This window comes from Falco rusticolus, chromosome 7 (genome assembly GCF_015220075.1).
Source record: "Falco rusticolus isolate bFalRus1 chromosome 7, bFalRus1.pri, whole genome shotgun sequence".
Taxonomy (NCBI): Eukaryota; Metazoa; Chordata; class Aves; order Falconiformes; family Falconidae; genus Falco; species Falco rusticolus.
In genome coordinates this window covers 11,696,121-11,722,914 of record NC_051193.1, presented here as the reverse complement: position 1 = coordinate 11,722,914, position 26,794 = coordinate 11,696,121, and the positions used below count along the sequence as shown (strand labels likewise).

General features: G+C 50.8%; 1 protein-coding gene across 4 annotated transcripts; it reads left to right on the top strand.

Moving 5' to 3' along the window:
• The first annotated feature begins 4,857 nt into the window (after window positions 1-4,857).
• DET1 (DET1 partner of COP1 E3 ubiquitin ligase) lies at window positions 4,858-25,102 on the top strand. 4 transcript variants are annotated; one of them, XM_037395315.1, is made up of 5 exons: window positions 4,858-4,975; window positions 5,737-6,848; window positions 9,832-10,022; window positions 11,646-11,837; window positions 21,065-25,102. In XM_037395315.1, exons 2-5 carry the CDS (start codon window positions 5,766-5,768, stop codon window positions 21,156-21,158), a joined length of 1,560 nt encoding a protein of 519 aa, XP_037251212.1. In that variant the 5' UTR covers window positions 4,858-4,975; window positions 5,737-5,765; the 3' UTR covers window positions 21,159-25,102. The 4 variants fall into 4 exon arrangements, with proteins under 4 accessions (XP_037251212.1, XP_037251211.1, XP_037251209.1 ...); XM_037395314.1 differs by lacking the exon at window positions 21,065-25,102 and adding an exon at window positions 15,617-18,565 and having other exon boundaries at window positions 5,740-6,848; XM_037395312.1 differs by lacking the exon at window positions 21,065-25,102 and adding an exon at window positions 15,617-18,565.
• Window positions 25,103-26,794: the final 1,692 nt, after the last annotated feature.

Here is a 26,794-nt window from a genome sequence, read left to right as displayed (position 1 = left end):
GTCCCAGCTGGGGGTACCCCATCCGGGGTTCAGATTCCCAGGGGACCGTGACAAGCTGCAGCCCCAAACACCGCTGGCGGCATTGGGGGCTGCAGCCCGCCGGGTCCCCGGTGGGACGGGGGGTCACGGAGCGCAGCCTTACCTTGGAGGAGCCTCTACAGGGAAGGGATACAGGACCCAGCTTGGGATGCCCCGCTCCCGGGAGAGCTGCAGTGGTGGAGGCAGGGGATGTGCGGATGGGGTGGGATGGATGGGATGAGATGAGATGGGATGGGATTGGGTGGGACGGATGGGATGGCGTGGGTAGGATGGATGGTGGGGTGGGGGGGGGTGGTCTGGGGACTGCAGGTCCCCCCACTCTCAGGTGCGGAGACAATAGCCAGGGCTCCTGTTGCAGCTGCAGACTGTCTCTTTAAACCCCTCACCAGCCCACAGGTGGCCCTGTCACCACCGTGGTCATCCATGACGTCATCGGGAGGGAGGGAAGGGGAGGAGGAGGAGGAGGGGGGAGAAAAGCGATCCCCCTCCACAGCAAAAGTCCCCGAGCGCCCATGGCAACAGATTGCAAATGTCACTGCGCATCAGCCGGGAGGAGGCTGCCGGGCTGCGCCCCCCCGGGGTGACACGGGGGGGACGGGGCTGTCACGCCACGGGTGGCACGGGGGACATAGGGCTGTCACCCCCACGGATGGCACGGAGGGGCAGGGTTGTCACCCTGTGATGGGTGTATGGTAGGGTGTAGGGCTGTCATCCCACAGATGGCACGGGGGGGACAGGGCTGTATCCTGTGGTGGGTTCATAGGAGGGGACAGGGCTGTCACCCCACGCAGGGAGCTGGCTGTGGGCTAAGCAGGTAGGCAGGTCCAGCTCTCACCGTGGGTAGCTGGGTGCCCCCCCAGCCCCAATACCCCGCTGCAGGGGTGGGTGCTGCTGTCCCCCTACCCAGGAGGGTGCTGGTCCCTGCCTGTCCCCTGTGCTCAGGGGATCCCCATTACCCAGCGGTGGCACACAGCCCCAGCCATCCCCGTGGGCACCCTGGGAGGACCAGGCACCCCAGCGACCCCCAGCCCCTGCTCCTGCGGTCCTGTCTCTGCTCTGCCCCTGCAGCAGGGTGTTTCGCAAATGCCAGGAGAGTTTTGGAAGGTGTTTAAAGCAGGTCTTGCCTTCAAGCAGAGACAAGACAGCCTTGGGAGCAAGAAAAGAGGGGCCCAGTCCTATGCCCACAGACCCCACTCTGGCAGACCACATCCCAGTGGTGATGAACCCATCAACAGTCTCCAAAACTCGCCCAGTTCCACTTCAAAAGGAGCCTCTGGTACCAGTTAAAACTGGTTAAAGCAAGGGACGCTTTGATGGCAAAGGTTTCCCTAGTGCTGCGAAGGTCCACAGGTGTTGCAACCTGCAAACTTGGCTTTGATGGAGCCCAATCCTGCTGAGACCTGCCCAGCATGGGGAGAGGGGCCACAGCTCCCATGGAGTATTGCTGGGGCTGGGGAGCTGTGAGTACTGGCCACAGTGGACATGGACGGGACCTTTTCACCCCCTTTATAAAGCCATGTGTGAATGTGTACGTGGATCCCCACGCAAGGGGAGCCCAAAACTCCGCAAACACAAGTCACTCTCCAGGCTTGGGGAAGAACTAAAATATTGAATGACATCCTTGGTTTTTTTGGAAAAATTAGAAACATCCAAGGTCTCCCTCTGCTCCCTTTGGTCTTTTCTTAGGCCAACAAGAGTTTCCCTCAGCTGAAGTTTGTTGCTGCCATTGCCAGGATGCTTCAACCTAAAAAACCCATGGAGGCAGCCAGTTCCCACAGAGTGGCCGCGCTCTGGGGCTTGGGAAGGACCAAGGCACTGCTCAGGGCTGAAGCATTCCTTCCCACACCAGGGTCTTGTACAAACTTCACCCTCCTTTTTTCATATTAAATTCTGCTCCCCACCCCCCACCCACCCCCCAGCACAATAGGGAAGTTGACAGTGCCTGAGCTCAGCAGCCATGAGAGGGGGACAGTAGTGCTCAGGACCTGGAAGGTTTTCTTCCTCTATAAGCATCCCTGCAAGGAGATGGTCCAGCTTTTCCCCACAGCGATTTCATGCTGGGGGTTGTATCTGCCTGGTGGCACAGCCAGGATGGGAGCAGCGCATCCCTGCATCTCCCCAGTACTGTTCTCCTTACACAGCCTCTCTAATCCTGGGAAAACAGCCACGGGAGGCAGAGCAGGGAGTCTCTTGGTAAACAGGCAAAGCAAGAACAGCAGAAGGGTCCTTGCTTCAGGAACAGGAGAAATCATCCAAACCAGCCCAAATGGGCTGCAATTTATTATTTTCTTTTTTAACACACCTGCTGGCTCTGGAGAAACAGGCTGGAGGTGGATGCCACAATGGCAGGGCAGTGGTGGAGTTGGTGTTACTACCCCAGCACTGAGGCTCACTGGGAAGTCATGGAGCATCCCACTTCTCGGCACACTGCCAAAGCCTAGGCAAGGGACTGTCCCCCCTGGGCAGGAATCACTCATTTCTGTAGGAAGGGACATGCTTGAGGCCATTTGTGATGATAAAGGGGTTTTGCACAGGGGAGCAAGTGGAGCTGGGAGCCGAAATCTGGACAAGGGATGACTTGGGCGAGGGACACCCCTGACCACCCCAGCTGCCTGTTTCTGGGCTGGGGAGAGCAGGGATTGTCTTCCAGACACTGCTTCTTCCACCCAAACCAGCCCAATGATACTCAAAAGCCACAGGCCCGCAGCTGCTCTGTGAAGCTGGAGATGCCCAGCAACTCCCTGGACCAGCTCCCAGTAACTTCCATCCCCATTCCCAGTAACTTTATACCAGTCCCCAGCAACCCCTATAACAGCTCCCAGTACCCTGTGTACCAGTCTCCAGTAACCTCCGTACCAGCACCCCAGGCTCTGGACTGGAGCTTGCCATTTCCCCCAGGCCCAGGGACATGTGAAGGGGCACCCCACCTCCCCACTGTCCCCAGCAGACAAGGACAGAGACAGCCACGTGTCCCCCAGTGCTGGACCCCCAAGAGGCAGCACAAAATGCTGTAGGGCATGGGAAATTTCAGCCAGCAAAACATGCCAGGAGCCCTGAGCCTTCAGCAGCCACCTGGGGTGGGGGCAGATCCAGCCCCAGGACCCCCCCACCTCCTGCCTACCCCCAGGCCAAAATAAGCAGGGACTAAGTTTGCTGGACATGAGATTTATTGCATGCAATGCAAATCCCTGCTGATGGATGAAACTGCTCCAGTGAGGGTCCTTTGACCCCCTCCCCAGCCCCGGGGGGGGCTGTGGCCATGGGTTGATTGCGGTGATGAAGTTATTAGCTCCGGAAGCACTAATTGCCACTGTATTAATGGCTCTTTTGTATGGCGAGCTGTCTTTCGGTGTGTGTGTACTGGGCGGTTGTTTTTCTGCCAGCTGCTGTGTGGTTGGATGCTCTTTGGTATTTAGTTTGATCCTATTAAGGTGGATCTCAATTAATTAGGCAGGAGGCAGAGAGACAAAGAGAGACGCTGGGGCCATTCATTTTAGTCTTGTCATCATGCCTTCTGCAACCAGGAGGCAATGGGGAGAGTGGGGAGGGACATGGGATACGGCTGCTGGGAACGAACCTGCTGGGAGATGGGAGTGTGGCAGGCAGGTGGGGTGGCGGCAGGGTCTCCCCAGTCCCTCAGGGTGCCCTGCTCGCTGCCCAGGAGCACCAGGCAGGCTGCCTTCCCCCATTCCTGCGGGAAGGCAGCTGGAGCCACCCAGGTCCTATCCCCTGGAGCGGTGGGGTCCCACTCTGCCCCGCTGCTGATGCAACCCTAAAGCACCCCATCATCCACAGGGAAGATCCCTGGGAATTTCAGTGGCAGGAGCTTTGGTGCAGCAGGAGCATGCCCCCTCCACCCTGGGGCGAGGCTGGCTCGGTTGGGTACCACTGCTGCATCCCTTTGGGGCACCCACCCCACGGAAAGGGGGTGCACCCACCCCACGGGCTCTCCAGCACCCCGGGTTCAGCATCCTGCCCCGCTCCTGGCTCTTGCGCCTGCCGGTGGGAGGGCTCCAAGCACCAGCACGGTGGCTCGGCCTTGGCAAGAGGCTGGCAAATAATTCTCAAGGCCCCCCCGACATTCCTCCTTCCCTCCCTTCGAAGGCCAGGTGCCCCAGCAGCTGCTGCGTGGGGTGGGATGGGGGAGGCTGCGGGGAGCCCTGCATGAGCAAAAAGCTTTCGAGCCCCTCGGAAAGGTCAAAGGGGTGCCCCCAGTCCCTGCTGCCAGTGCTGGGGTTGGGGTGTCAGGGTGCACGCCAACTGGCAGCAGGTGGGATGTCCCCTGGGATGTCCCTGCGTGGGGACTGGGAGTGCAGGGGGTACCTGGGGGTGGAGGGCTCTGGGATGTCCAAGGCATGGCGGGGCTCAGGAGGTGCTGGGGCGCAGGATGATGCAGGGGGCTTTGGGGTGGATGAGTGAGGGTGCAGGTGGGTGCTGGGATGGGGTGGCCGGGGTGCAGGGGGTGCTGGCACAGGGTGCCGGATGGGTGATGGGGATGTAAGGGTGCAGCGAGTGCCCAGGGCTGGGGCTGGAGGATGGGTGCAGGGGGTGCTGGGAGTGCACGGGGTGTAGGGCTGGGCCTGGAGGGTGGGTCCAGAGTGGGTACCTGGTGCGCGCGGGGTGGGTGCGGGGTAGCGGGCCGTGCAGGATGGGTCCAGTGGGTGCCGGGTGAGTGCGGTGTAGGTGCGGGGGTGCAGAGGGTGCCCGGGCGCGCCCCGCAGCGCTCCCTCCTGCCGGCAGGGGGCGCGGGCGCTCCGAGCCTGCTGACAGTCTAGCCCGGCCCGGGCCGCCTCCCTGGCCCGGCGGCCGGAAGCGGAAGTGTGGCGGTAACGCCCTCTCGCCGCTGCCGTCGCGGTGCGTCGTCGTGCGGTGGCGGAAAGATGGCGGCGGCCATAGAGTGATCGGCGGCGGCGGGACCCAGCGGCGGGCCCGGGCGGTGAGCGAAGCTGTGGCCTCCTCCCGCCCCGCTCCCGGCCCCGCCGCGCGGCCTCCCCGGGTCCTTGCCCTGTCAGGGGGTCACCGCGATCCCTGGTTCCCCCGTGTCCCCCCTCACCCCCCAGACCAGCGGGAGAGCAGCTGGGAGCCCGTTCCCATCGGCAGGCGGGCCCACAGCTTCCCCATGGCTTCCCCTGGAGCTCCGAGCCCTTTCACAGCTCCCGGGGAACCGGGGCTCCCTGCGCCTCCCTCGGCAGGCAGGCCCGTACGCCTCCCGGTGACCCCTCCTGTGCCCCCCCGCCCCCAGCTCCCTCCGTTCTCTCCAGGCTGCCCCCCTGTACCTGTCAGCGAGCAGGTCTGCGGCTTATCCTCGGCTCCCCGGCCTCCCTCCACTCCCTTGGTGGCCACCTGTGTCTGCCCTCCTGGCTCCCTCCGTCCCCTCCCAGAACCTTCTGTGTCTCCCTGTTCATCAGACAGACCTGCAGATACTATAACCCCTCAGTGCACTGGGGTTATCTCTGGGCTCCCTCCATTTCCTCTGGTATCTCCCACTGAGGTCTCTTTCCTAGTTTCACCACCTTCTCCCAGTGTCCAGTGGCACCTTCCCCATTCCAAAAGCAAGTCCGCACCTTTCAGCCACCCCCCACCCTGGGTGCTGTGGGGCTTTCTCTCACACCATCCATGCAAGCAGGTTCCCCAGTACTCTTGAGTTCTACCCCCACCTTGGAGTAGTTCCAGGGCACATGTACGCTCTCTCCCTAGCAGGGTGAAGATGAAGTAGAGTTCTGACCATGGACCATGACGCCCCCACAATCAGGCCTCGCCGCATCCAGAACCAGAATGTCATCCACCGCCTGGAGTGCCGCCGGATCAGCTCAGGCAAAGCCGGCACCCACTGGCACCAAGTCCGCGTCTTCCACCAGAATGTCTTCCCCAACTTCACTGTGGTCAACGTGGAGAAGCCACCCTGCTTCTTGCGCAAGTTCTCCCCTGACGGTCGCTACTTCATTGCCTTCTCCTCTGACCAGACCTCTCTGGAGATCTACGAGTATCAAGGCTGCCAGGCGGCGGAAGACCTCCTGCAAGGCTATGAGGGAGAGATCCTGGCCAACGGCAATGACCAAAGATCTGTCAACATCCGGGGGCGGCTCTTTGAACGCTTCTTTGTCCTGCTCCATATCACCAATGTGGCCTCCAATGGGGAGCACTTGAACCGGGAGTGCAGCTTGTTCACTGATGACTGTCGATACGTGATTGTTGGCTCTGCCGCGTACCTGCCCGAGGAGCCTCATCCTCCCTTCTTCGAGGTTTACCGCAACAGTGAGTCGGTAACGCCTAATCCCCGGTCCCCCTTGGAGGATTATTCCTTGCATATCATAGACCTCCACACAGGTAGACTTTGTGACACACGGACTTTCAAATGTGACAAAGTCATTCTGTCTCACAACCAGGGGCTGTACCTCTATAAGAATATCTTGGCCATTCTCTCTGTGCAGCAGCAGACTATTCACGTCTTTCAGGTAACACCTGAGGGTACATTCATTGATGTACGGACTATCGGCCGCTTCTGCTATGAGGACGATCTCCTGACTCTGTCTGCGGTGTATCCCGAGGTGCAGCGGGATACTCAGACAGGGATGGCCAACCCCTACAAAGAGCCCTTCATAAACTCTTTGAAGCACAGGCTGCTGGTGTACCTGTGGAGAAGGGCCGAGCAGGATGGAAGCGCTATAGCAAAAAGAAGGTTCTTCCAGTACTTTGATCAGTTAAGGCAGCTCCGCATGTGGAAGATGCAGCTTCTGGATGAAAACCATCTGTTTATCAAATACACTAGCGAAGATGTGGTCACGCTGCGGGTGACGGATCCTTCCCAGGTACTGCCTGCCTCCTCAGGCTGCTCATTGCTTTGGGTCAAGTGCTGAAGCAGGTGCAATGCTGTGAGCTGCGATTCTTAGCTGACCCTGTGAATGATGTTTAGGAACCCTGGTACTTCATTCTTGTGTGAATATTTGATGCCTCTGATACTGAATAACTGAATAACTGTGTCTTTTGCTCTCATAATTTCATCACTTCCATCTCAACTGAAAATAAGAGAGAAAAGATCTGACATGGTTACTGAGTCCCCTTTCTCCCGAGGTTGTTGCCCATGCTCATAGATGTTGTACAACCCTCTTCCCCACTCAAATTCCCAGCTGGTTTTTTTTTTGGTTTTTCTTTTTTGCTGGTATTTCATATAGTACACTTAGGTAGTCTCTCCCATTTCTCATGTATCATCAAGCATATTTTTTATATATAATAGCCTTCATTTGTCCCTGGTAGAATTACCTTTTCTGTTCTACCTACGTACTTACTCTTTCAAGGTGCAATGAGAGATACTATTTATGATCTCTCCAAATTAGAGTAGCAGCTCCTAGATCTAGCTAATGTGCCAATTGCTTCTGCTTTCGTTATAGTACTAAAGAAGTTGAATCAGAGCAAATGTAGCCTAGTCAGTGCTGGGTCCCTCCAGACATTTCACCATTCTGCAGGTTGATCATATCTTTTCACTACTGTTAGGGTGGTGGTCAGGTTTTGAGCTCTGTGAAACTGAGAAGGATTTTTTTTTAACCTGTTCTGTTCCTTTAACCCACTTGTGGTTTTTTTTCTGTTGAAAGTATTTAGCAAGAATTTGTAATAAATCTCCGGATCTGATTATTCTCCAGATGTTTGCTTTTCTTTTTCTTCCTCCCTGTGTTTGCCAGATCCAGGACTTAGATCGTAGAAGAAATAGACAGTAGTTCTTTGCATGTTGCCTTAGTCTTAATTCTTTCTGGAAGATGACTTGTTGATTTTATTGTTCTCTTACGTTGTGGTTGTTTGGTGGAGTTGCTTTGGGAGGGAGTAGGTAAGGCTTAATCTAATGCATTTTATCTATTTGTGTAAAACTGAGTGGCTGTCTCAAAAATATTAAAGCTTTGTGGAAATGGCCTGCAGCATTTTGCTTGTTGGCTGGTATCTGGAATGGTGCTTCTGACCTCGATGTAAGTGTTTGTGTTAGGCTCGGCTCCCTCTCTGCTGTGGTTACCAAGGCTTTTGTGCCTGCTTTGCTGCAGCGCGCTCTTGACTCTCTTCGCCCCAGGGTTACTGTAAGATGTAGGTTGTGGTTGTTTGCGGTGTTCCTCAGGCAGTGTGTTTTATGCTGGAGAAAAAGCATCTAATTTCCCAGTTCTTTCAGGAGATAATTCCAGATGTAGAGCAGTCTCCACACACCTGCCTGAATGTAGGCTTTGTGTTAGGGCTTCCTGAAGAAACCTTGTTTCACAAAATATCTAAAGGTCCCATTTTTTTTCATCTATCAGAGAGAGATGTGAGATTTCATCCAATTTCAGGCTCCTCTCTTCTCTCTGGCTTCTCTGCCAAGAGAGTTGAGGATGTTCATGCTTGTGGGTTGCTTGTGTATTGTCATGGTCTGCACTGAATCCTTCACAATTTTCTGTGGTGTATATGTAGCTTGGGGTTTGTTCTTGTTCTAGGCTTGTGTTGATAGACTTGACAGCTTTGCTGCGTGATTTCTGTGACACTCGACTTCTGCCACCCATGCTGGGATGTTTTGCCTGTGTTGCAGGTGCTGCTAAAAAGCAGTGAGGGTAGTTTCTCTGGTCAGGGGCATCCTGTAGATGTGTCTGTGTGTTAAACTGGCAGTGGAACTTTTATATTTAAGGTTGGAGGATACTCCCTGCAATCTTCAGTGATGTAAATAGCTTTTCCTTCTGCTGTCTCCTCTTATTTTCTCTCTGCTCCCACCCTGTGTTTCAGAAGGGCTTCCCTTTCCTTAGGCGGTAGTCTAGTGAGTAACCTCATCTAGCGCGCTTCATTTTGACATGTGGGGGCTGGATCGTATTATCACATTTATTTTGGGGCTGTAAAACAAACAAGCCTTGTGATATTTGCAGGCGGGTGGGTTGGGCAGAGTGCCTGCTGTGATCCCTGAGCATCGTTTGGGAGCAGGAGGTGAAGCATTTAGAAATTATCTTTATGACAGAAGATTTAACCAGATATGTACATATACCATGGGAATTAGTTACCTTTGAAGTAAGGACGGGTTCTTACTTTGGGGTGCTGGGATTGTTAGCACTCCTGTCTAACAAAAGCTACCTTTGATGACCAAGGATTAAGCCTGTCCTTTCCCAATGGGATGGGAGCATCATCTCCCTTTGGTGTGGCTGCACTGACACAATGTCACCTTTTTCCTGATTTCTTGCTTGTTCATGCCATGAAACACTGCCATTGCCAATCCACAGCATGGTACCTGGGCCTTCGTGCACAAGAATGTTGGCATTAAAAAGAAATCATTAATGTCTTTCATATTTTCATTTCTGTGCTGGCAGGGTGCCTGGAGGGCACAACTTTTTGTGGGCAGTGGTATATGCACAGTACAGTAAAAAGACTCATCTCTGTGTGATGGAAATATTAAGAAGGGGGGAAAAAATATCTCTATGCAAAGGGAAAAATAATTTGTGGCCAGCTAGCACTGGATTTAAAATGATTTTGTCAGCAGGAATGAAAATTAAATTTGGCATTTTAGAAAGCGTTTTGGATTTGGTGGAGGGCAGAGAGGAAAACAGAAATACTGACACAGAGTTTGAGCTGAAAAATTGGAAGCCCGTTATTTTTCATAAATAATAACAGTATAGAGGTGGATAATTTGGTACCTGTTGAAGCATTTGAATAGCAGAATGGATTAGTGTGAGCATGTGCGATTCTCCTGCACTGCAGGGAAATTTGGATAGGGTCTGCAGTGTCATGTGAGGAGAAGGAAGGGACAGCTTCTCCACCTGTACTCTCCTGGGTAACCGCTGCCTCTGTCTCTCTCCCCAGCCTTCATTTTTTGTTGTGTACAACATGGTGACCACAGAGGTTATTGCTGTATTCGAGAATACATCTGATGAGCTGCTGGAACTGTTTGAGAACTTCTGTGACCTCTTCAGGAATGCCACCCTGCACAGTGAGGCGGTCCAGTTCCCCTGCTCAGCTTCCAGCAACAACTTTGCCAGGCAGATCCAGCGCCGGTGAGCCATTCGGAGCATGCTTTATACCGTATAGACACACGCTCACCCCCATCAGCTGAAGGCTAGTATCAAATAACAATGGCAATCCTGAAAAAAACAGTTCCTTTAGTTGCTGGGTGATGCAAGGGTCTGGCTTGTACATAGTTCATCTTGCAGCCCCATGCATCTGATTTTATATTCTGTGGCATCTGTCTTGTTACAGGAAGGAACAAAGCAGTGGCAATCCAGTGCTTAGAAGAAGGAAGAGAAATTTTGAGGGAAAGATGTTTCTGGCTGTCCTTGAGCAGTAACTCTTCTGGAGGTTATTGGAGTGTTACTGCCCAGTAGCTTAGGTCCCTGAAGATAAGATTAGCCATCTAATTGGACATATTTTGCCAAGTGGTGTTCTCTGAATTTAGCGTGTCTCAAGCTGTGTTCTGTAGCATTATCTCCAACATCAGTCACAAGCTTGTGGTTCTCATCAAACTGCCTAGGAGAAAGGAAGCTCATCTGTAGACGTATTGTGAAATCTGGGCAAAATAGCAAAATAACCTGGGTTTCTAGAATGTGCTTTAACAGTAGAATGTGGTTTTAATGATGCAGAGTGTGTTATTTCTCTTGGAATATATTTTTATGTGACTCTGGGTGTTTTTATTCTTCCAGTGACTTGTTTCCCATCATCCAAAGTACTTGGCAATCACTTATGGGCATGAAGCGCTGTTGATTTTAGGTTGACATCCCATAAGTAAGAGGAAGCTTGACTGTAGCTTTCTAGAACTGCCTGTCAGGAAATCCATAATGCTTAGTGTGAGAGAGAATGAGAGCTCACCACGGACACCTGAAGAACTCCTGCCTTGTCTTAGGGAGGAGAATCTTTTCATCCCCTTGGCTATAAGGGCCTGCAACAGGAGTGTTTAACTTCCGTAGCAAACTAACAATGCATAATTCCAGTGAGCTGACTGAGTGTTTCTGGCCAAATGGAAATGTTTTACCCTCCGTGATGTATGATCCATGCAGCTGATCTGACTGTTCTTGTGCATGGAAAGCTCAAATTTTACTTGGAAAGGGAAATCTAGCCTGTGTTAATCTCTCCACCAGGAAAAACTTTCAGCTCACTGTAGTTTCTGAAGAGCTTTAGGCTTCTCATCAAGGTTCTTCCTCATCTAAGGTTTCTCCCTGTATGCATTTAAAACATAGCAGCCAGAGAGCAGGGGATTCTCAAGTCAGCATTAAGGGCTCAGTTGTTAATTGTGAAACCCTCTGGCTTTTGCGTGTGTTGTTTCCAGGCTTCATGGTAGAACTTGGATTGATTGATAAACTGCTAATCCACCTCTCCCTGTTTCTGATCCTGTTCATTTCCTGTACTGCAGAGCAGCTGGGGCCAGACCTTGTGGGTAGGCACGGTCTTGTCCTTCTGTCAGTTTGGACTTTCAGAGCAGAAACTGTAATGACGAGGGAGGATAAAAAGGTCACCAGAACTGGCTGGTGCTTGAATCACTGTGATACATCTTTGGAAATGAGCTGGTTTAGTTCTTACACTGCTGCTGTTTTTCTTTCCCTATCTGTTTTACTCCTTACTTTATTCAAGCTGTGCTGTTCACCTGTGGCCTTTGTGAGTAAAACCTGTTTCTTGGCTTGCTGCAGGTTCAAAGACACTATTGTGAATGCCAAGTATGGAGGGCACACGGAGGCCGTGCGGAGGCTGCTGGGCCAGCTCCCGATCAGCGCCCAGTCGTACAGTGGCAGCCCGTACCTCGACCTCTCCCTTTTCAGCTATGATGACAAGTGGGTGTCAGTCATGGAGCGGCCCAAGACCTGCGGTGATCACCCTATAAGGTATGAAACAGGCCAAGGAGCTGTATGTGAGGAGAGCAGTGCGAGAGTAGCTCTAAATCCACTCTCCCATGTGGCATCAAATGTGCAGGAAAGGGAGTAGATTAAGGCCTTTCTTTTATAACATCCTTTCACCAGACAGTCTGTTTCAGCAGTCCCACAAAGCTTGGCCTCTCTTCTTGCAGTAACTGTTTTATCTTGTATGTGTGGGAGGGCTCTTCAGGTCTTCTCGCTGAGCTGCCCTGGGGAAGTGAAGCCTGAGCCTTTTCCACATGAATGCTGTTGTTCCTCTTCCTCTTCTTGCAGTCCTGTCATCCTGTTTGGGCTGCAGAGTGATATGGTTCTGGATGCCTGTTTCCCTGTGCTGGGAGGATCCCTTTTGAGCATGTGGGTTTAGCTGGCGAGGGTGATCTGGTTTGTCCCATGAATAAAATAGCAGCTGGGTTGGGTGGTATTCAGAATGCTTGTGGTATCGATTTAGCTGTTTTCAGACTTTCATTGTTTACAGTTCTTACCCTGGGAGCTGTACTTCTCTTCATAGCCCCCTTCTTTCTGTGACCTGTAGGGAATTTGTTTCTGTAGTAGGAGTTTTAGTCATGTGTAAGGGCCATTCTGTGCCTCTTCTGAGACTCTGTCTGAGTCCTCAGTGTTGCCAGAAGGAGTAAGTCCAAGCTTGGGAATAAGGAGGTTTGCAATGCTTCTTGCGGAAACACCAGGTCTGTTTCTTTCTTTTTGTTAGCCGCAGCCATGGCTGCAAGTAGTAGCAGTTAAGAATCCAACATCTCCATCCTGAAAGACTCAGAGAGGCTGAGTTCTCCAGGCAGAATAGGCTTTCCACTTACAGTACTGCAAAAGCAAACCTATGCTCTGAAAACAAAGAGAGCCTTCAATGCCTAAGTGTTTTGTTTAGTGGCTCCACACTTGTTGGGGGCTCAGGCAGCCTAGGGAGACCGTTCTGGCTGGTTTCCCAACTTTATTTTCATCTGCATTCTTGGAAAATGGTTTCATGCCTTTCCTGGCCCTGACTCAGGTGGTGGGGAACCTCTGATTATTCCTGCGCTCTCGGTTCCCAAATTATGTATATTTAATTGATTTTTCTGCCTGTATGATTTGGTTTGATCTCCAGCTCCCATGTTATCTGCAGAGAATAGCCTGCCCTTTCCCCCTTGTCATGCCTGACGTTGGGAAAGCTCGCAGGGCGGCAGTTGTTTGCCAGCGCCAACCTGCGTATGGATCCTGCAGACAAAAGGGAGCAAAACCGCAGTCATTTGCTGAGGTTAAGTCTTTGTAGTAAACAAAGCGAAGTGCCACCTTCCCTCCCTCCCCTGAGCAAACCGGCATTTCAGAGCCAGAGCTTTAAAAGCTCAAAGCTGTGCAGAGTCAATTAGGACTTGAATAGGGCCTCAGAGCAGTGGGGCTCCTGGATTTTGGAAAGTAAGCAGAAGGCAAGGCACTGACCTTAACCATTCAGTAGCTGAAATAGTACTGCTGTGTTTCTCATATGCAAAACAAAGGGATTAATAAAATAATGCCGCTGCCTGTTGTGGTTAGAGGGCTTGGAAATAAGGGGCCACAGGATTTGTAATGTAAGTCCTATAATTGTTTGGAGTGCAAAACCCTTCAGCAGCTAAGGGTGTTATAATCTGTGTGCAATTTCCTGGCCTGACGTGGGAGATAGGAAGGCCTCCATACCTTTGACACATTGGTTTCAGTGCCTCTGTGCACTGTGTCCTTTTAACCCTTAGTGCCTTTCTGCATCCCAGAAGGTTCAACTTTCAACTCCACTTGAGAGACTAGTGGTTGGTTGCTCTCGGGCGGGAAGTATTTTAGTTTCCCTATCACTGCCGTCTTCCAGTATCTTTTGAGGAGGCTTGAAGAGGTATTTACTAGGTGAAATGATGGCACTTGTGAGGAAGAGGCTCTAACACAGCCTTCCCTATAGTGGGAGGTCTGTAAAATCCATCTAGATGGCTAATAAGGAGCCATTTAACCAAAAAATTGGTCTGCAGATAAATCTTCCATTTTTGTACGGTTTGAAAAGGCTGGTCTTGCTGTTTCTGTTGACATACAATTTTATATTGCAGCGCCTAATTTATCCCCAGAGTGAGAGCCCATGGAAATGGCTTCTGATTGCAGAGCACTTTTAAAAATACATTTTAAAATACCAAACTGAGCACATCTTTGAGATTACAGGGAGCTTCATCTTGAGTAGTAAATTATTGTGAATTGGGGAGAGAGAGGAGCAGACGGGGGACTGTGCTTTACTTAAAGAATGACCCTCTGCATACCCAGCCTTGTGTAGGAGGAAAAGGGCTTTTTGAAAAACCAAATACCAAGATTGTGATTCTCTTCCTGGGTTCTTGTGTGCAATTTTCAGGCAGGGCTTGCTAGCACTTTTATTCAGGGGAAGGGAGAGGAGAGTGGCCCTCCAGGAAGAACATGAGGTTCTCAATAGGCTGTGTTGTTAAAATGTGGAGTGTGTCTGCTCCTGAAACAGCATCGCCTGTGTCTGTCATCACCCGTTCTTCCAGGCTGAGAGCTGAGTGCATTGTATTGCTGGCGGGGGGAAATGTGCTTTGAGATTAAAAGCATTCGCCGAGTTAAAACCAGAGGAAAATGCAAAATACACATATGTACTAAGTAATGGTGGAAAAGGAAACAGCTGGGAGGCAAAATGGCAATTCTGTGCCCGAAACTGAAAGAGCAGAGAAAATGGTCTTCACGAACTGAGACAACCTGAGGATGAGGACTTGAGTTAGAGCCCAGCTGCTTTGTGAAGGTACCACATCCAGAAACCTCCACCATCGAAGTCTTGGGGAGGGTGGGGTCATCACAGGGTCCTCTGTTCCCACAGCAGCACAGGGCAGTGGCATTACCTGGGCTTATGTCCTGGGCGGTGTTACCTGGGCTGTGGTACACAGGGTACGCAGAGAAGGTTCAGGAAGCAAAAGGCTTTCTAGACTTGCCTGTCTCTTCAGTGCTGTTGGCCTCATCCCCTTGGCAATGTTTGCTTTGTGCTGAAGCTGTGTTCCAGAGCTCACCTGTTTGGAGACGCAAATGAACTTGACCCACAGGCAGGTTTGTGGGTGACGGCAGAAAGACGCAAGGTTTCCCTTGAGCTCTGCCCTTGCTGTAATTGTTGAACACAATCCACCAGGTACTTCCAGCCCAGCCTGTCTTGTTAATGCTTTTTTGATGCAAATCTAAAAGGAACTGCAGAGCCTTGCTTGAGGTTTAAAGCACAACTTGGCACCCTTGAGCAGAACTGGGTTGAACTGTTCACCTTCCTTGACTGAATGGGGCTGTAGTGAGGCGCAACAGCAGCAGTGTAAAGCCTACCTGGCAGCACCAGGAGTGGGAAGGAGTGGCCTTATGCTTGGAGTGACGGCCATTGCCGAGGGAAGTGAGCTCAGTTCTGTACAGTATATCAGCCTTAGGGATCAAGGGGAGCAGCTTGCATTAAGAGAGGATGGAGAGCCAGCACAGGTGGAGTCTGGACGAAACTTATTCCCTCTTGCAAAGTCAGCTACATCCACCAAAATGACAGGCAGAGTTCTCTCGCTGATGATACTAAAATGAAGTCAAGCTTTTCTAGACAGTGGAAAACTAGCTGCCCCAGGAGGGACTTTCCTGTATGACCAAGAGCCAGACAGCCAGCTGAGGACCTCATGCCCCTGAGGGAGTACCAGGGATTGAGAAGGGCACTTGTCTCTGTGTGTGAAGAGCCCAGACGGCAAAGTCATAGTCGGGAACAGCCATAATTGACTTTCTCTTCCTTTCAGATTTTACGCTCGTGATTCTGGCCTCCTGAAGTTTGAGATCCAGGCGGGACTCCTGGGGCGACCCATCAACCACACAGTGCGACGCCTGGTTGCGTTCACCTTCCACCCCTTTGAGCCCTTTGCCATCTCGGTGCAGCGCACTAACGCAGAGTACGTGGTTAACTTCCACATGAGGCACAGCTGCACGTAGTACGACGCATAGCTGGAGCGGCTGCTCTCCTTGGGTCTGGGCCTCTGCCACAGACACACCAAAGCCAAACACTCACGCCTTCTAGGAAACCAAACCATCAGTCACGTCAAGAAACCTGACCTGGGAGCTCCTACCAGTTGGCATCTCACACGGCCCCCAGCTGTGGAAAGCCGAACTGCTCAAGTTAGGCATGTGAATATTTCTTCTGACCCTGTGTCTACTGCAGAGGTCCTGCTGCATTAAGCGCTGCTGCTGTTCCCTGTTCCAGTTGATGAACAAAGTGTAGCTGAGGTTCCTTTCCTGGTTTCCCAGAGACATGTCTGTTTTCTCTCCTGTTGTAGGTCTTAGGATGGCAAAGATGGAGCATTGCAACACATTGTGGAGTGTTCCCTTCTGCACTGGTGCTCTCCTACCTTGTTGAGACAAACAGCCTGTCATAGAGGGAATGTATAGTAGCCAAGGGGAGGGCTTAGAAATACAGCTACCTGTGTTTGTATCTTCAGTATTACTAGGGAAATGAAATCCCGTTCTCATCCATGCAATCTACTCATGTGATTTTAATATGCAAGAGGTCAGGGAAAAAAGGTGTGAGAAATCACTGCAATTGGGAGACGTGAGGTGTGTTCCTGACTCTTATGCAAGTCACTTAATCTTTGTGCCTTAATATCTGTAAAAGCTCCTAAGTGAAAAGTGCTGTGTTAACACCAGAGAGCCGGGGCAGCTGGTTGTGTCTTTAATGCACGAGGAGGTGGGCACAGAAGGAAGATGGATGGCTGGGAGGGGAGTGGGGAGCACACACTGGCTCCTTGCTCACATTGGAAGGACTTTTCTGCAGCATGGGGGTGAATCCTCACGGCCTTCTGTAGGTTCTGCTGCTGAGGGGAAGGGAGACCCAGCTGCTGGCACCTTCCTGCAGGTTGGAGTACAAGCACGGAGAATTAGTAGCATTTGGGTTTGCCCAGAAAGGGGGGAGGAGGCCTGAATTTATGTGCGTTGCTGCAGATTTGCAGTTGGGAGATGAGCTGGTTGACTTAGGTTGCTTACCTATCCCTGTTTGATGTGCTGTTCTCTGTGAGAACCCGATTCGATATTCCCGGGCTTCAAAGCCCGGCTGGCTGGTGTGTCGATGCTGACTGGACCACTGCGGTGTTTATGCTGCTGATAAAATAAGCTCCTGGGTGTAATATTACCTGCCAGTGTGGGCTAGTGAGGAGGCTGGCCTGCTCTTTTCTCTTGAAGATGGAGGTTTTGGTTGTAGGCCAATATTTGGGTTTTTCTGCACACAGGCTGGTTTATGACTGTGTGCTGCCGGGCAGCGCAACCATCCCAGCATTGCGAGGTGATCTGTCGGAAGCTGGAGCTTGCTGCTGTCCCATTCCTGTAGAAGACACGGAGGGGGGCATTAGAAAATTGGTGCTTACACATGGGAGACCCTCTACTTTAAAGGACCCTGTGGGTGTCTTGTTTGGACCAAAATGAGCTGTGGCTGATGTGTTGTTGTGGCCTCATGCCTGTGAAGAAGAGTGTTGAAGTCGTGCATTCATTTTGCATGGTAATGCATAGGAAAATAACTGTGTGAGGTGCTGGTGCCTGCTTACAGCATGAATGGTGCACCTCGTAGTGGAGGGTGCTCTGAGGTCCTTGAATCAGCCTTTACTCTCTGTCTTGTGGTACTTCTCTCCTGGCCTTGCTAAGCATATTTCTAGGGTAAGACATTGTATTTCCCCACCCTTTTTTTCCTGGTGACTGCACTGTTGGTTTCTCAGGTCTGTCAGGAGCAGTGTCAGGTCAGAAGACTGCTAATAAAGGAGATGTCAGGCTGTGTGTGCTTTAGCTCCAGGTTCCTCTCCAACTAATAACACTATTTGTCAAGGGTTTAGGTTTTTATCCTGTGATCTGTTCCTCAAACATTCAACTAGAGCTCCGAGTGGAGAATCATTTGCACATTGTAGATCATGGATTTACCTCCTTCTGCACCACTCACATTTGTTCACGCTTCCAGTATGAGACTTTTTTTTTTCTTTTTTTTTTTTTTTTCTCATTCTTTTCCAAAGCTCTCAGCAGCTCCATTCAAGGCTGGGTTTACTCCTTGGCATCACAGCCTTGGGAGGTCAGTGCTTACTAAAATAGCTGTCAGATCTCCGTTTAGGCTTTTTTTCATTGGCAAAAATATCAACTACTTCAGCATTTCTGCAGTTGGGGGCTTTTGCCAGATTCAGGCTGTCCTGTGTGAAGCAGAGAGCATGGCACGGATTGTTGGACTTGGGGCTGAGAGACCAGAGATCTGTTCTTCGCTCTGCTGTTGAATTGTTCTGTGACTGGGGGCAAATCTCTTCCTGTTCCAGCTGGTGTTTTCTTCTCTGTAAATGAGGCCAAAAACATATTTTCAGCTTTTGTAAAACAATTTGAGATTCATGGATAAAAAGTGCTGGATAAGTGCTAAGTATTTTCTTATTCTGTTTGCAGACAAACTGATCATTCTGGGTACTAATTGCCTTGGAGTAGCATAGCAGATCCTCTGGTCTTGGCTGCTGCATTTTGTATCTACGACAGAGTTAATTTTATTACAGAAATATATTGAAAGAAAAATCTCTCATGCTTGAAATTTTGATTCTTTTATTTAAGAAACAAAAAGTGTGTGTGTGGTGGGGAGGGTGGGAGGAAAGGGGAGATATTTTCTACCTGATATTTTTCCTAGGTTAGGACGAAGATTTGTTAGCAACACAAGATGAAAATGAATAAACAGAATTTGCTTTTAAGAGCCTGATTTATTTTCTTTGTCTTCCAAAATTCTTAGTGGTGCAGATGAGATTCCCTTTGCTAAGAGCCGGCAGCGGTGTGCCTTGGACTACGTAGGCATATTGTGTGTGGGTTTACTGCCTCTTCCTGACACTTGGAGGACCAGGATGTTCCTACCTGAGACATTTCCGTAGTTACTGCAGATTTCTCAAATTCTTGTCTACATGAGCTAATGCTGGGGGAGGGATTCTTGGCCTTCAGTTACGTTTTCCCCTTTGTACATTATTACTAGCCCAACTTGTATTCAGAGACTCTTCTTTTATTCTGTTTATAACATTTGTATAAACTTGTGGCCATTTTCTGCTGGTGGCCCATGATCAAGAGGCAAAAACTGAACACACCTTGCTTGGCAGAAGAGCCATTGCCTGTACACTGCTTTTAGGTTGGGCTGAGGCACTCGGATTTTTCCAGTGCATGCCGTTCCCAACCATAACGCAGCTTTGCAAAACATTGTGGCTAAGAACATGTGGACGGGACCTTCCCAAAGTCTGGGGTCCACTTGTAATCCACTGCTGCTCTGTCAACCTAGCAGCATCCCTGTTTGTGTTAGTTCCTCTAAGCGTCCGCATCTTGGGTGTGAAAACCACTTTGAACACTTCCTCTGTTTTCGTGTGTGCAGTTCTGTGGTACTTTCCTTTGGAGACCTTGAGTGTATGGGAAAGCTCTTGAGCCCGTGGCTTTTCAGATAGGCACTAAGCGACGAGGTGCTTGACTCGGAAACTATGTTTGGCTGGCAGCAGAATCCCATCTTTTGTTACTTCTTGTGCTGCCTTTCCTTTTTCTTTTTTTTTTTTTTTTTTAAAAAAAAAAAATACTAAAAGCAGGACACTTGTGGTATTTCTTATCTAAACCACATTAGACAGCGAGCCACAGAAATCCCATTAGATTCAAACCTGTGTATCCATTAATGGTGTATCTACTAAAGACTCCTTTCAATTATCCTTCCAGCCCTGAGTGGCTCGCCCTGATTTAGCTCCCTGATGTTCTCTGTGTACTTATAGGACCTTTCTTTTGCTCAGGTGCTTGTGTCTGTTATGCTTCTCTTGGTCCTTTTGATCCAGCCAGAAGAATCAGATTTCTGATGCTTTAAGAAATCGCTTGCCTTGTTTATGTCCTATGTCTTGCTGCTTTCCTGCAGCATCTCTCAGGGCTGTGGTGAAGCTGGAGATGTTAAAGGCTGGATGGCGATGGGATGTGTGGCCCTCCATCAGCTTTCATCCTTGTGGGAACCTGTTATCAGATAGGTGCATGCTGCAGAGCAAATAGATGGTCCTGTGTGCAAGCAACGGGACAAGATTTTGTGGTTTTGCTTTTGCCTCGCGTTCTGAGTTTCAGGTCATTGATGTGTCTGAGTCCTTGTGCTTCCCTGTCTTGTCATGTGGTTGTAAAAGCTTTTCTGGCCAAATACTCCTCAGGAGGAGGGAATGGTGAAAGGGCTTTTATTTTATTTTTATTTTTTTCCTTGCTGCAGGGGACGTGGGCTGAGCTGTGCAAAGTCAGTCACTGTAGCAGTAACAGCCTGGCACTACCTGCCCACCAGGCTGACTGCTCATCAGGCAGCAGTATCCCCTGCTAGAGCCGTTTGCTGGCTAAGGTCTGATTTGCCTTTGTTTCTCTCAGGGAAGAGCTGTACTTACTGTGTAAGAAAATGAATTCTCAGAAAAATACTGATGTGGGAAAAACCCTGAATTGCACATTCTTTTCCTGATGTTTTGACATAAAAATACCGCACCGGTTTTAGACTAGCAGCCTGGAAACCAGTAACTCACAAGTGACTACCGTGGTCCTACATGGGAGGAGAACCGAAAAGGGGCACAGTGCCCCTAGTCCCAACTGCTTAGGGCTGTGCTGCAGCACCTGGGTAACATGTTGTCCCTTGCTTGGTTAACGAGGAGTGGAGGACACTGTAAGAGCCTACCGTCTTTGCTGCGTTTCTACAGAGGTAATTTTTTATAGTGTCTCTTGTTTCTTTCCTCCTGGAAGTCAAATCCTTTTCCTAGGGTACCTTCTGGCTGGTGCAGTTTCAGTTTGCTAGTGGGGTGATTGCTGTCAGTTCTTGGTTGTGTGAGGGTGCCAAGTGCACCTGAAAATTTGAAGAAATTTTTAGAGTGTGGCAGGGAGAAGCTTGGTGGGTGCCCAGGGCCCTTGGCAGGCCAAAGGGGGGAGGACCACAGGGAGAGGTGCCCCCCAGGGGAGCTTTGCTAGAGGAGGAGCGACACATTTGGCCACTGTGAAAGAAAATCCTATAGAAACTGCAACAAGGCAGTAGAAAGTTGTGGGTAACACTACAAAGCCCTCAACATTTTCTGCATTCTGCTTTGTCCAGGAATGAACTGGAGCCTTTGGAGGAGTTTATTTTCTGTGGGTGACAGAACTAGTTTGAATTCAGCCCTTTTATAGTCAGGAGCACATTACTTTCACTCTCCATGGCTGTCCTCCTCTCTCTTTCTCCCCAATAGCTTTACAACATGCCAAGCATGGGCCGAAGCAGCCCTGGCTTTGCCTGGAGGACTTACTGAGCCCCTGCTCCTCGCAGTGCACCGTGACCCCTGAAAGCTGCTCTTGCACAGGTTCGTCCTCTCATCTACCAGTGTCCTTCCTCCATTCAGGTATGTTGTGACAGGCTCAGGTAAGGAGTCAGAGTGGTACAAGAGAAACTTGTGTGGCCCAGCACACTGTCTCCATCCCAGTGCCTGGTGAACTGGGCAGCAGCTGCCTTGGATGGGGCTGGTGAGGATGTGCTGGCAGCGCTGACATCCACATCCGACCCTGAGCCCTGCTGGAGGACAGCCCAGCCCTGGGGCTGCTGGAGCCAGGGGATGCCTGAGACTGGCTGCGCGAGGGGGCTCAGAGGGCTGAGAGCCAGGCAGGTGGCAGAGGAGCCCTGCCAGAGCCAGCTGGACGCTGTTTGACATGATTTTTAGGGCGTTAATAAGAGCAGTGGGCAGTGTTACATCCCTCCGAGTGCCTACTCGCTGCCGCTGAGCTGGTCATTCGATAGCTGCTTGGTGCTCCTCAAAGGCGTAAAATGGAGCAACGTCGGATTAGATGTACCCACTGTCCTTGGTGAGCACCAGGGAGATATGGCCCTAGCCCTGCCGCCTCCGGCCTGCTGGCACCTAGCACTGTCACCACGGCAATGGGGAGAAACAGCCACCTGCGTGGAAACGGCCTTGCTGCAGCCAGCAACCGGTTCTGGGGAGAAAACGGTTCAAATGGTGAGTTTGGAGAGGTGAGGGGTGCTGGCATTCCTGCAGCAAGCAGCAGGGAGCCCAGACCAATGCTTCTGGGCTGCACCTGCATCCTGTGGGATACTGCAGCAACGGCAGAGTCCCCGCGGGTGGGACATCCCTCCTGAAACACTGGCATCGCCCCCGTCACCAAGCCAGCGTGTGCTCTTGCGTCTTCGGCCGTGAAGGATGGTTTTCATTGCTGCTGCCCTGGTTTTTAGGGGCTGATCCTGAGGTTGGAGTAAGGTCCAGATTAGCTGTGCTGATACCTGCAGCAGTGTAGGTAGGTCACTGGCTCAGCTCTGACAGGTGAGTCCTTAATGCTGGTAAAACCCTTCTTTGTCAGGGAGAAAGGGCAGCTGGCAGCCAAACCAGGCCCCCTGTAGCAGGGCAGACGAACGTTATGTTGGCAGCGCGATTGTGCAGTGCAGCCCATCTGGCTTCAGGCAGCAAAGTCCAAGTTCGTTTCTCCTTGTCCTGCCTCTTGCCCCTTAAACACCGAGAGTGGCTCTGCCCATGCCAGCTTCTTGCCCAGAGAGGGCTCAGATTTGAAGATGCCGACCTGCTGGCTCTGATAAGGGTGGGGGAAAGCAGCTCTGCCCTGTGGTTTCTTGAGACCCAGCAGAGTTTGTCCCAGTTTTACACTGGCACCTTGGTGACAGCACTCTTGGCTGCAGGATCACTAGGAAGGGGATCTCCCCAGATGGCTGTACTGCTTCTCTTGCAGGGATTTCTGTAAACAGGGCTGATTTTACGATCAGGACCGAGATGTGATCCGTTCAGAGCTTCTCCCAGCACTGGAGCAGGCTGCTTCCTGGCTGTTGGCATTACAGAGAAGCCCAGAGGGCTGGCCTGTCTACAGTCATTTGCATTCCTTGGTCAGTGTGATTACTTGGTCAGTAAATTGATAAATTACTTCTGTGGATTTGGCAGGAGCAAAATGAAAGGCAGCATCCAGCTCTTGGCAAGGGGCTGTGTGAGAGCCGTGGCTGGCAATTAGGAGAGCGAGATGTTTGCCTGCAGGCTGGTGCATGAAGAGATAAGAGTCCTATTTCACCACCTTATCTAGGGACCTGCCAAGGGGCTGGGGGTTGAAATATGTGTCTTTCTCCTGGCTGTGGCCCCAGGTTTTGCTTGCTACCTGGAGTCCTGTGTGTGCTGGGAAGCCTGACCTGCTCCTGCACAGAGGGGCAAGCAGAGGGAGAAAGGGCCCAAAGTTGGAGTCTTAGTGATGTGGCCAGGAGGTACGGTGGACATCAATCCCAGCCACGCCCGCTTAGTTTGGCTTTGCAAAATGAATTATTAAGTGGCAAGGCACAGAGGAGGGATTTTGGAGCCAGCTGTGAAAGGGAAGAAAGGTTTTTGAGCACTGTCATTGCTGCTTGGAGAGGCTTTGGAACAGTTTCTAAATACAACTTTGGGATGGTCTTCATGCCTTCTTTACAATGGTGAAGGGAAAGCCCCAAAGAGCTGGTCATGCTGGTGGGGAGGGCTCCCAAGCAAGGCCACTCCGTGCTTCTGATATGGTCCGGCTGGGAGAACAACAAAGGAGACTACATCTAGCCTGATTCTGGAGAGCCCTTCCCTACATCCTTTCCTAATCTGTGCTGACTCTGGACCACCAGCTGCGCAGTTTTAGCCTTAGGAAAGTTTTATGGGTTTTTTGATGTTGTATTTTCTCTTCCTGCATTTTCTCCCCCATGTTCTCTCTCTTTCCTGACCCACCTTTTTGTTGCCTGCATCCTTAGTTAGCATTCAGCCCCTAGCACCCAGTGCTTTCTCCCTTCTGCCTACTTTCTTTGGAAAACAATCTGTGAAGCTGCTGCCGGGAGCAGCTGTCCCAAGCGATGGCTGTTGGGGCTCTGTAGCTGCCGAGAGGTTTGGGTCCAGGGGCGCAGCCTCCGACTCTCAGTAGATGCGGTCGTAGGAAGAGAGTTATGAACTGCAGGGGAATGAGAGGACCCTGCCCTTCGGAGTGGCACTGGTGCAGGGGGAGCTTGGAGGGTGCAGCAGAGGAGGTGCAAGTCGTGTCAAGAAAAGGGAGTAGCATTGAGGCCGGGCTCCCCTCTGCACCTCCCCAAGGGGACCCCACAGCCCAGCTTCACCATCAGCACAGGAACTTGGAATGCTATTAGGCAGTTCATTAGTAAAATTTCTGAGCAGTTCCCGCTGCTGTTGAGTACCTATTAGAGAGAGGAGAGCATTGGAAAAGCACAAAAACGATCTGAGGGTCCTTGATCTCTTTTTGGTTTGAGAGGTCATGGGCTGAGGTTGGAGGGGCAGCTGGGAGAAGAGGGGCCAGGCAGGGACGCCAGGCATGAAAGCAACACTGATTATCTGCCAAAGTCTGAGTGCAAAAACATAACCTGACTTAAACCATTACTTCTCAAAGGCTCCCGAGGGGTGCTTTAGGGTTATAAACACCTACTCACTGACCCACTTTGAGCGCATCTTGAGCCAGGTATTCCCGCACCAGAGCGAAAGCCAGCAAAACCTGGGCAGATGTTCCCAACAGCTGCAGCTGGGCTGCGGTAAACCACCCCTGCTGCTACAGTTTATTAGCACTGCAGGGTCTGTCCCCTTCTTGCTTGCTTGTGCATGCAGTCAGCTGTTAAAGGACACTGACATCACTTAATTAACGGTTTAATTGAATCTCACAAAGGGATCAAAATTGGCTGCCTGACTCGTCACTGAGATGCTCACAGAAGAAATAGTAAATCACCAATTCAGCAGATAAAGCCGCAGCTCTAGGTAGAAAGTCCTTGTTGCTGGGGATAGGGAAATAATTCCTCTTTGCAGAATAATGTACTATTAGGGAGAAGCCTGGGGCTATTTTTCTAAGTCACCAGGTCCCTGTCCAAGGGAAGGGTAACTGAGTTAGACTGACTCCCCAAGGTGGTGTGGCACTTGTTATGGGGTAAACAGACCTGAGGCAGCATCTTATCTCTAAGTCAGAAGACTGTGTTTCACCCCTTGTGTGATGGAGAAAGGTCCACGTGGTGTTTTAAAATGGAGGGCAAAACCCCGGAAAGGCCAGGGTTGAACCAGGATGAGGCTTTGCTCTCTCTGAGCTTGGTTCATGGAAGGTGGCTTCTTTGAAAGCAGGGAATCAAAAGTTAGGAGGAAGTGGACAGGAAAATGTTCCAAAGCAATGGGAAACCCAAAGGGAGAGGATGTGTACCTAAAGAGGGACTTTGTACAAGGGCATGTAGTGATAGGACAAGGAGTAATGGTTTTAAGCTGAAAGAGGGAAGATTTAGATTAGATATTGGGAAGAAATTCTTCACTGTGAGGGTGGTGAGGCGCTGGCACAGGTTGCCTACAGCAGCTGTGGATGCCCCATCCCCGGCAGTGCCCAAGGCCAGGCTGGATGGGGCTGGGAGCAACCTGGGCTGGTGGGAGGGGTCCCTGCCCGTGGTGGGGGGGTTGGAACTAGATGGTCTTTAAGGTTCCTTCCAACCCAAACCATTCTGTGATTCTAGTGAGGGCACTAATGCTGTGGCCATGCTACTGACAAATAAACGAATTGCTGCTCAGGAGTAATGTGAGCCAGTAGAAAACAGCATTCCACCCAGGTGCCAAGAAAAGCAATTAGAACTGGTAAACACCAGTGACTGACTAAAACCAGGCTCTTAATTAATAGTTTCATCTGAAGGGTGAGGAAATCATTAAGTGCTATTGGTGTCTGTTAATTCCCTGCAAGATGAACAACAATAGAGAGTTTTTAGACTTCTTTCACTGTACAGTGTGTGCAGGAAGGAGCAACTGAGCCCTTGCACAAGGTGGAAGAGCTTGCTGTGTGCAGCTGTGCTTCCTCACTTCACTAACAGCTGCCCCAGAGGACCAGGATGTGCTGCAGGATAAACAGCTCAGACCGAGCATCATTAGGACATAACTTTAGGGGTGCTCCATCAGGGCAGGAGGAAAGGTGGGTGGAAAATAGGACTTCAGTGAAGAGCTGCACAACTGAAGCACTGTGCTGGAGAGCTCAGGGCGGGTACATGGAGCTGGGGGTTTGGAAGACAAATGCCACACCATACTGTACAGAGCCAGCTGCTGAACCACGGAGAATAGCGTCAGCCTCTTCTGTCCAGCTCAGAGAGTGCTATATTAGATGTCGGTTGGAGGAAGTAGGGGTGACTACTAGAGCTAGGCAGGGCAGACAGGGAGGTAAAACTTCCCGCTGTACAACCAGTGGCAATGCGTTAGTGGACTTCATAAAATGTTCACAAATGCTCAGAAACCAAGTGTTAAGGAGTGGCCTTTACAAAGGGCACAGCCTTGATTCTACGTCTGGATAAGACAAAAGTTTATTCTTGTTTTCTAACTCTCGAATCACCCATCTGTTCTTCCCTAAATTTCAGAAGGACGGCAGATCTCTTTGCAATCTTATTTTTTAATTTGTTCTATCATTTTTATCTGATGTGGGCAGTTCTGCATTGATGCAATGAGCAGCTTGTGGTAGAGAAGGGTAGTGTTTGGTTTTCTGCGTGTTAGACAGTACATCGCCGAGAAGCCTGCCAGCGCGGGCTGGTGCTCCTCCTTTCTCAGGGCTCGTCGCTGTGCTCAGCACAGAAATGAGTCCAGCCTTGCTGTAAGGCACCTCAGTGTTCACGCATGCCTTCCCCAGCTAGCTGCCCAGATACTTGGGAGAGTTAATCTTTGTAGTTTATAGCAGACCTGGTATCTTCTCCTTAAAAAGAGGAATATGAAGTCACTAGAAGCTCAGCTATATTTCTGGAGCGAGGGGGAAGCTCTTCTAGTGTGTCAAACACCTATGGAAAAACCTCTCTTCCTCACTGTCAAATCTGTGACAGCTCAAGGAACTTCCCTTTAAGATAACCTACCCTCTATTCAAATTCAGACAGTTGAGTAAGGTAGGGGATTCATCTGAATCTTGTTTTCTTCTCTTCTGTCAAATGCAACTCAAGAGGCTCTTCTAAGCAGACCGATTTCTTT